At 44.7% G+C, this 9,815-nt stretch overlaps 1 protein-coding gene and 1 long non-coding RNA gene across 4 annotated transcripts in view; one reads left to right on the plus strand and one right to left on the minus strand.

Moving 5' to 3' along the window:
* Window positions 1-1,092: 1,092 nt before the first annotated feature.
* Hmga2 (high mobility group AT-hook 2) overlaps window positions 1,093-9,815 on the minus strand; it is a 114,923-nt gene continuing 106,200 nt past the window's right edge. The window contains exon 5 of the mRNA XM_021174849.2: window positions 1,093-2,465. Coding sequence (XP_021030508.1) covers window positions 2,421-2,465 — 45 coding nt within the window. The 3' untranslated portion in view covers window positions 1,093-2,420. The remainder of the gene's footprint in view (window positions 2,466-9,815) is intronic.
* The window catches only part of LOC110303673, a 17,403-nt gene continuing 9,900 nt past the window's right edge, over window positions 2,313-9,815 (plus strand). For 2 of the 3 annotated variants that reach the window (XR_003837804.1, XR_003837803.1), the window contains exons 1-4: window positions 2,313-2,485; window positions 3,675-3,775; window positions 4,079-4,801; window positions 7,844-7,994. This is a non-coding gene — a long non-coding RNA (uncharacterized LOC110303673). The remainder of the gene's footprint in view (window positions 2,486-3,674; window positions 3,776-4,078; window positions 4,802-7,843; window positions 7,995-9,815) is intronic. The other variant, XR_002378942.2, reaches the window with a different exon arrangement.

A 9,815-nucleotide genomic window follows, 5' to 3' on the forward strand; every position in this document is an offset into this window, starting at 1 on the left:
CCACTGTTTATTTGATTATTTAATGCATTGTTAACAGTCACGTTGAGTTTTAATCTCTCCATAGCTCCTTTGGCGACTCACGACAGTGAGTCATCTGCCAGTCTCAGAGTAGCGCATGGCCTTTGAAATGACCTCCCTGAAAACAGCTGGAAGAGACACGGTTGTTTGTTTGTTTCANTTGGCTTCAGTATTAAAAGTCATACTGACACAAGCCACTATGAGAAACTACCTCCTGGCCCAGTGGGTAACACTCAGGAAAGTCAGCACACTTAATAGGAGAGAAAGGCATAGAACTCTACACAAGAAGCGTCCAAAACAAATCTGCTTGAGACATTTTTTTATAAAATCACATTGTGTAAAATACATGAAAAAATATCGGTCAAGCATATTCTTCTAGGCAACTAACCTTAAAAATCTATTATTTTTTCCTTTTTCATTGCATCAGGCAAAAGGCTGAGCTGGTTGTAGCAAAATTTCAAGTTTCTTTGAAGGTTGGCTTGATTTTAATTCATTTATTTTTGCAAAAGTATGTAAAAAAATTGTGTTTCTATCAAGGGTCTTTTACAAAAAAATAGTTTCGATGAGGGAGAGGTGAGGTTTGAGCTCCTTCAAACATGGGGGAAGGAAATCAATGAGTGATATAGGCTGCAAGTTNGTTCCTTTGGAAGGGTGGAGGTAGTTCCTTGCAAATCAGGAAGTCCATTTGTTTCAATAATTCATTTGAGGTACAAACTTGGAGACTTATATTTGAACACTACAGATGTGTGTGTGTGTGTGTGTGTGTGTGTGTGTGTATGTGTGTGTGATACAAAATAGTGTCACTGAAAAAAAATTCTCCTTAAGAACCTAGGAGCAATTTGACTCAAAAATGTTTCAAATTAATGTAAGAATCTAGCAGGAAAGCTGCCACAAGCATTTGTAACATTTTAATTAAAAAAAAAGTCATAGAAATATGCATAGCCTGCTGAGACGGAGTAAGAGTACAGACAAGAATGGTCAAGAACTGGGGATGGCTGAGATGCCGACCCAGTAAGGTTTGGTTTGGTTTTGGTTTTGGTGTTTGTTTTTTTTTTTTTTTTTTTTTCCTTTCTCTTGCAGGGCTTGTGTCTAGCAGCGTGTAACAAATGCAGGGCTGTAAATTCACTGTAGCATTCAGAGGTAGTATTGAGTAGTGGGGATTATTGCATCTCTGGCTAAAAGTGCAGCGTGAATGCAGAGATGGCAGTCCGAACCAAGATAATGCACCCNGGCTAGCCATCTTATGTCAAAACGAAAGGTGTTACAGGATGTAACACGCAGGCTTCATCTGAGGTAAGTGGTACTGCGGTCTTTCACGGACACTGGTACACAATGAAGAACAGAGAATATAGAGAGGAGAGAGAGGCGAGGGAGAGAAGGGAGGGAGAGAGGACAGTGAGCGGGAGCTGTTTTTATTATTTTTTTAAAAATAGTGTCCTTTATATAGCAAAAGAGATTTCGGTTTCGCTCCTCCCACGGCATCATTTGGGTGAGTTCATTGGGTACTGTTAACCTTTTCATTAAATTCCAAAAAAAGGATCATTTTACTCAGCTAGTTATCTCAGATGCTTCAAGGCTGACAAGTGTCATATATGGCTAAGTGGCTTTCNGCTGTGTAGATCTCCCGAGGCGGGAAAGAGAACTTGTGGGCTTATCACTCCTGCTGCTGTGTGTGAGTCCATAAACGGAGGAGTNAACGTTTCTCGTTTACTTCCCTTTTTTGAAAAAACAAAACAAAACAAAACAAAAAACGAGCATAACCTATTCTGGTTTGCTAGCTGTATGAAAAGATACACCAGCATTTTGTCTCATTCAGAATTGAAAAGTAAAGAAAAAAAATCAAGTAAGTGTCTACAAGATTATACACAAAGGAGAGTAGTGTCTTGTTCTCATCTTTGGTGTCCTAAGCAGATTTTCTATGATCATGGTGGGGGTGGCATCTGAGTGGACACAGAGTCACACACAATGCTTTTCTTATACGAATGCCCCCGGTCACCAGGGTGCCGGTTTAGGGTTTGCATGTAGTGACTGATTAAGCCCACCACAGAGGTTTTCCTCAACCACACACCCTTGCTTATCAGATCCACAAACTATTAGTAAGTTAAGGGAAAAGAAAACAGTCATTAAAAGTTGCATTGTTAAACTGTGNCCCCCGTGTTTACAGCAGTTTTTCACTAAACCTGGGACTGTGAAGGGATTACAAAGTGATTAATATAGTCCTTCTCAAGGTTATGCGATTTCTCCCGCCCCGCCCCCGCCCCTCGCCCAGCCCCGCCCCGCCCCTGCCCCACCCCGCAGAAAGTAGAAAGACCGTGGCAGTTAAGAATAAGTGGTCACTGCAGTGTCTTCTCCCTTCAAAAGATCCAACTGATGCTGAGGTAGAAATTGAATGTCAGCGCCCCCTAATCCTCCTCTGCAGACTCTTGCGAGGATGTCTCTTCGGTCTCCTGCAACACACGGAAGGCAGGTGGGTTAGGCCTTGTTTTGGGACCAATGCTTGCCCAGAGTACCACTCCTGTAACCACCGAGTCGCCTGCACCATGCTGAGCTTGCTGAAGCAGAACATGGTGGGGGACACGGCCTGACCTCTATTCCCAGGCACTCGACCCATGTCATTGAGGAATCAAGGGGTTGTCTTTTTTCCTGGGCTGTTTTTTGTCACTGTTGACTTAAGGCACCACGGTTGCTGGTCAGCAAATTCAATTGTTTACTGTCAGGAGGAGCCTGTGGGGTCCCTGGAGACTTTACTCCCCATGGTGTGCCACAGTCATCGGGTTTAAAAAACTGGCATAGCTGCTCTTAAAATAGTGCTAAAGAAAGTCAACCCACCCACCAGATGTTGGTAATGGTAGCTGATGCTATTTGAACTTTTGCTAGTTGTTGATGCTGTTTGGGCATTTGCTAGATGTTTTTTTAAAAGGTGGGTTCCTTAGTGTACAGACAAACAATATTCCCCTGGTTATAAGGCAAGTAGGCGCAGATTTGGGTCAAACAGCGCTGGAATACAACTCCCCAGCCAAGGCTGTGGGAGAGCGACAGCAGACCCATCCTGCAAGTACATTGCTCCTGAGAGCAGTTTCCTTATTTTTACATTTATTAAAACACATTTTAGGCAATGGGCTAAGTTTGACATAACTGTTCAATCTCAATACTAAATCCGTCAACATCAGGCAAACATTTAACGGTGGGCCAGCCAAGCAGAGAAAACCTAATATATATGTTTTCTCAGGGCCTCTCGCCCATATAAATCTAACTCCACCCCAGCCCCCCTTTCCCCTCATTCCTTACGGCTCTGGAATTTGTTGGGGTTCCTGCAAGCTGGTGTGAGCTACAAAGTTCTTTTTAACTTCTGCTTATTTAACAAACCTGCAATACCTTTCAGGACATGGGCGGTAAAGCGGAGCTAATAAACATTTCCGATAAAGAGTGTCATTAGCGGGAGGATGATTTTTATCAAACGCTGCCGGCTGGCTCCAAAGACGGCATGTGAAACAGATCTGGGAGAGGGTAAACATTTACTCCAGCAGCCAATGGAGCCCCTTTAAGAATGGCCAGCTTACAACAGCCTTCATACTTTAATAGATTTGATTTTCCACATGGCTTCATTTTGTCTGGGTGGCTAACTGACACAATTTATACCCCGCTTCCTTTCCCAGGTCACTACAGTATACCACTCAGTAAAGTATGCCTCAGAGCCCGTCTGTGCTACACAACCGAACTCCCATTCATTAGTGTCTGAAACACTTCAGCTGTGAAGGTGCTCCTAAATGTTACCATGTGTGACGAGTCTTCGAAATCATAGCAAATCATAGGAGGGGAGGGGAGGGGAGGGGAAAGGAAAAGAGAAGAGAAGCCCTCACGGCAGGCGGCTCATGCCCTCCCATGAATGCGAGCATGCGCGCGCGGGCACACGCGCGCACACACACACACACACACACACACACACACACACACACACACACACAGAGTCATGGAGCCTCTATCCTGGCTTGCTACACAGCCCACGACTTCCTTAGTCCTTCACAAGAGGTTTTAAACATTCATTCTCTTCCCCTTAAAGACCGAGGGGAATGTAAATCCCAGGAATAAACACACATACAAATGAATGGATCACAGCTTCAGAAGCAGAATGGCAGCGGCATCCAGTCACGGGAGTTCACACCGACTTTGTTTAGTCTGCTTTTGGTTTTGTGGGAAATGTGGAACGCATGAAGCTACCTCCCTTCGCCTCCCAGGCCCCGCCACACTGTGGGCTTCACATCTTGACGAGGCAACAGGCCATGACCCTGAGATTCTCTGCGGAGTCCTGGTTAGAAAGGAGGATGTAGCATGATCAAAGCCATGGGCAGGCGAATGAGAGACAAGCCGAGGACCCAGCGACCTCTGACCCTGTCTTTTCACTTAATATTTAAATTCCTGAAAGTCACTAAAATGTTTGGCAGATCCCTCCTTTGTCCCCTCCCAAAGGACTCACTTCCCCTTATGACAGGCGATACGGACTCACTTTAGGTTGCTCCTCTGGAAGAGACCACAGCAGAGGAGTGGGTAGCTGTGTCCCACCTCACCCTCGCACAGTGAGCAGATTTAATAGGATGAAGTCAAGCTGAAACCACCCCTGGATGGAGCTATGATTATTCCGTTTCTATCAGCTTGATAGTCTTCTTTCTAGAAACCTAAGTACTTGAAGATTGGGAAGGAACTGGGATTTCTCAGCTTATGGGAGACCTTGGACCAGATGGAATGTGACCAGCCTTGCGGAAGGTTCCCGGAAGCCTTGCTGAATGTGAGTGGCTAACTCTTAGATACAACTCAGCTCCAACGGGACAGTCCCTTGATTCTTTTGCTTAGCAGTTCTTAACACAACACGGAGAGTGGCTATATTTATGTCTCTTTCCGCTGACCTTGAAATTCTTCTGCTTCTAACTATCAATTAGGATTGGGAACTTAACAAGGAGCTCAGGGTGGGAAATCTCACTCCACTAAACGTTGGGTGGCAATGTGGCTCTCATAAGTTTGGCATGGTGGGTTTCTCAGAGGTTTAGTTAGTGGAGAGCTTATTGCTTAGCCCAGCCTCTGCTGGCCTCCCTCCAAAACAATGCCAAGGTTGGCCAAGAGAGGGATACTGGTAGGGTGGGTAGCTCTTTCCAACTCTCACCTTTCTAAGTGACCTGGGTTTTTGCTCTCCCCCCACCCCCACCCCAGGGTGTAAGCAACTAATAGAAGAAAAGAAAAATCGAGTTGGGTACAAAGATATGGTTGTAAAACTGACTCTGGTCTTCCTGTTCCACTAAACCTATAACCCAGGGCTCCTGTGCTGTGCAAGGGACAGACAGAAACAAGGGGTATCTGGGATAAGTGACTGTCTCTGCTGTCCCCAGAGGGATGATATTGCCACCACAGAGATCAACCTCTAGGCTCAATCCTCTTTAGTTACTTAGCAGACATGGCGGTGGGCTCTGGACCACAGCTTGCACCTCTCCAGATGTTTCTAAAGATGGCTTCCCATTGGCCACCAGGAGCATTGACTGCTGTTAATTTCCCATGACAGCCTTGAAATGCTAAGGAGATTGTCATAGTGTGCCTGAGAGTCGCACACACCCCATTAGGGGCTGGTTAATGGACTGGGGAAGCCAAATGCCAGCACTCTGGTCAAGGGTTACCTGTTCAGAGTGCAGCTTCCGGAATGTTATGCTAAAAGGACTTTTCGGAGCAGATTTGCATGGGGACGTCACTCAGTAAATCCACGAGACACTAAACATGTCCCTGCCATTCACTGCTAATTAGAACAACCAGCAGAAAACAGGTAAGAGGAAGTCAGGGAACTATATTTTTGTTATAACTATCAGATAATTGCACTCATTCTGCCCCTGGTTTTCTTTTGTTCGCATGGAAGTCTGCCATTGCTTTGGAAGCTTGCTGATAAAACCCCCATATGTCCCTCTTTCGTGTTGGTTTGGCACCATGCTCACACCTTTGGGCATGCCTTAAGTGACTTAAGAGGATGGCCTGGTGCTCAGAGTGAACTCTTGGTGTCCGGTGGTACAAGCAAGGCTGTGAGCCATATTAGATAAGAATGGAGCCTGGGGCGAAGAGTAGATAGGAGGTCTGTAGTGGAAGAGACTTCCTTGCAAACTTGGTGGCAGGTGACAATATGAATCTTTGTGTTGTGTGTGGTAAGGAGGGCGAAAATCACAGAAGTTCACACTGGTTGTAATAAACCTTTTCTATTTTTCTTTTCTTTCTGTTTTTTTGTTTTTGAGCAGGTTTTGTTGGTTGGTTGGTTGGTTGGTTGGTGCAGCCTTGGCTGCCCTCAAGCTCAGGGATGGGACTAAAGGCACGCGTTACCACTACCACCTGGCTGTATATGTCTCTCCCCCACCCCCCTCTCTGTGTTGTGTCTGTGTGCGTATGTGCACAATTGCATAGATGTGAGCATATGTCTGTGCACGCACATGCATGCACAAATCTGCATGTGCACGGGCAGCCAGAGGTCAATGGGTATTTGCTAACCTGCTTGCTATAAGAAGCTCTAATGACTTATGCCCTCTGAGGCTGTCATCAGCAGACTACAGTGCCCACTGGGCATTTACGTGAGTTCTAAGGACCTGAAGTTTGTATCCTCTCCCCAGCTCTGCCCTGAGTTGACTCTTTGAATGAAAATACTAAAAAATGTCAACAATTGTTGTAGATAGTATTATTCAGTAATTATTATTAAGTAGTATTATTAAGTAATGATTCCACAGCTACGGGAGGGTTCAGTGACCCTTTCCTGCCAGAAAGCCCATTCTGTTCGGTCCACTGAGGACTGGTTCACAACGACCAGCCTTGACAGTTCCTTACTCTTCTCTGTATTTAACGTGGGTTGTCAAGCGCAGACAATAATTTAGATGCGTGATAAATTTGAATTTGATCCAGCTTACATCAGGGTGCAGAGGGATGACCATCTGTGATGTGAGCAGGAGGACCAGACAGCACTGCTCTTTCTTGGGCAAGCTAACTCATACAGCTAGGAAACTGAACTAAACAACACCAACGAAAACAACAACGGTGACGACAGCAAATCTGTCAAGTCCAGAAATGCTGAATTTGCCTTTTGGAGTTTTGGAAATTGCCACCATTGAGTTTTGGAAATTGTCCCCTCCATTCAGGAGCTGCTTTATTCTCTGTAGCCAACCCCAGCCTGGAAGCAGCAGGCCTTACCTGCCAAGGCTCCTTCCTGAGGACTGGGCTAAGCTAATCACTGCATCTGTTTAGGGTTAACGATCAGGATCATTTTTCTGTGCTCCCCCTGCCCTTCGCCTCCCCTCCGCTGCTAGGCCCTCCAGCTGGGGTACCTACTGGTTTCAGCCTCACTCTCTCCTTTTCCCTTGACCTCTGCAATGCCAGGGGTCAGAGGTGAAGTCAAAAGAAGTTATTTCTTATATAGCAAAACATTGAAGCCTTCGATGGGATCCTTCGTGTTTGCCACTCCGTACCAAACATTTATTGGCCCACAAAATGTTTTACCAGCTCGGAGGAATGTGAGCAGGGGCATAAATCAATCAATGCTCTTTATGACTTAGGTGAATAAATCACAGGCTCCCGAGGGAGCCGGCTGGGGACCGTAAGTCTGATTTATTATGAACCGTTTATGGCATTTTGGCCAACGTACCATGTAGAAGGCGAGCATTGGAGGGAGAATGCCTTCTTCCTCCCTCCTCCTCGCTCTGTCTAGACTAAAAGCACCCAGTAAACATGCCTTCTTTGAGAAGGATATGCTGGCTGCGATGTATCAGCTTGCCTGTCCCCAAATGAAACCTCTCATTTTGCTCCAAACAATGTTTAGGTTGTCTGTCATGTAAACAGCCTTGAAAACCACCCTTGAAGTTTCTGTGAAAACATTCAACATCTTGGAAGGGCTGAGTGCCACAGGACAACGGGGGTTTCCCAGGATTCCCTCGTCCCTGTGCCACACCACACATGGAAGATCCCCACAGGTAGGAAGTCTGTTTCGAAGTGGAATGCTTTGCTTTAAGTCGTTCAGAGGCTGAACCGTTTTCAGTTCTCTTGATGGGAAGTTGAAAAGAGAAGGTTTATTCCTGTTTCAGTAACTCAGGGGATGCTTTCAAATACTGAAAGAAGGAATGCTGGGAGAATTTAAACAAAACAGAGCCAAAAAAAAAAAAAAATCCCTGTTTTCCCTTTGATGAGCAAAGTCTGGATTATATATAAGGGGCCACTTCTAAGCATGATTCAGTGTATCTGGGAAACAGTAGGACACAGAAAAGCTAGTGGGGCTTTTTAAGAAAGCAGAGCTAAAAACAACAGGAGGAAAAACAGTATCTTCTGTCAATAATAATAACTTGAAGGGAAAAAAAAAAAACCCTATCACTCTTTCCTTCTAAAACAAGTTTTCAATATATGTGGTGAGAGGACTTATTTCAAATTGCTGAAGACTTTGCCGATTTCTAATTAGCTAGTTTCTATGCATTGCTTACTTTAGGACTTTAAAATACAGAGTAGAGCTTCTAGTAAGCTTTGCTTTCTGTGGTTTGGGCATTTAAAGGGGAGGGGGGTCACTGTGAACCCCGCAGGTTTACCCCGTTAGAGCGGAAGCCATGAGCTCCCGCCCATAAGGACGGTGGGGCAGACTTGAGGTTTGTGATTCATGGCACCTGGTGCGTTCTCCAAACTCAACCCCCTGCGTAATCGAGCTTGCTGTAAACTTTTATAAACACATGTGCTTACAAATACAAACACAGATGTTGAGAGTTAGCATCAGGCTGAACTTGCCCCTCACAGTGACCGTATGGTGCTTGCTAGTCCCTATCCAGTGGACCAGAGAGCCTCTGTAATCCAATATTCATGTGACATTCACATAAGGAAGGGGGTTCTGATGGCTTTCATCTCAATTACAGGATTTAGCAATTGCTATACAATTCCCCTGATTTTTTTTAATCTTATTTTTTTAAATTTTTAAACATTAAAAAAAATGCAATTAAAACATGAGGTGTGGGGGGGGGATGTTTTTGAATTAAAACTTTTAAACATTTTAAAAATGTAAATCATGAGATATGAGAAACTTAGCAGCCAATAAATGAGTTCTAATATAATATCCTCCTTGGGTATTCACATAATGATGCATTTCTCATGCTTTTCTTGAGAATTCGGGAACAATAATTATTAGGCCATTTTTGTTTCCTAGATGGATACACAGGACGAAGCCCAGGGATGGCCAGAAGGAAACACTCACATCATATGCTTGACTATCTCGTTGTTTTACATGTGACATACTTAACTGTGCTAACTGTCACCAGTTCAAGGCGTGAGCCCGAGTCAGTGCACACTGTCCCAGGGAAAAGTCATCCCTGTGTGTGTGTGTATGTGTGGAAGGAAACAGATGGAAAGGGAAGAGAACATTTAGCTCTGAAATATTTACATTATCCTCCACGAACTTCCCTGTAGTACCCATGTTTACATAACTCATCACTGTGCCTCAAGACGATATAAATTAGATACTCCAATGAGCTGTGTTCTCCTCCTGGCTAATTCTGTCTGAGCTGCTTTCCTTTAAAGGGAAAATTTGAACAACGTCTGTAAAGACAGCCAGATAGATCAGTGACAGCTATTGCCTCCCCCGTGACTTCTTTTAGATTCTGATTCCCTGGTGTGTGTGTGTGTGTGTGTGTGTGTGTGTGTGTGAGAGAGAGAGAGAGAGTGTGAGAGAGAGAGAGAGAGAGTGTGAGAGAGAGAGAGAGAGAGAGAGAGAGAGATTTCACTTATATTATCCTTGGTGCTTTCCTTTACAGACACACATT

This window comes from Mus caroli, chromosome 10 (genome assembly GCF_900094665.2).
Source record: "Mus caroli chromosome 10, CAROLI_EIJ_v1.1, whole genome shotgun sequence".
Lineage (NCBI taxonomy): Eukaryota > Metazoa > Chordata > Mammalia > Rodentia > Muridae > Mus > Mus caroli.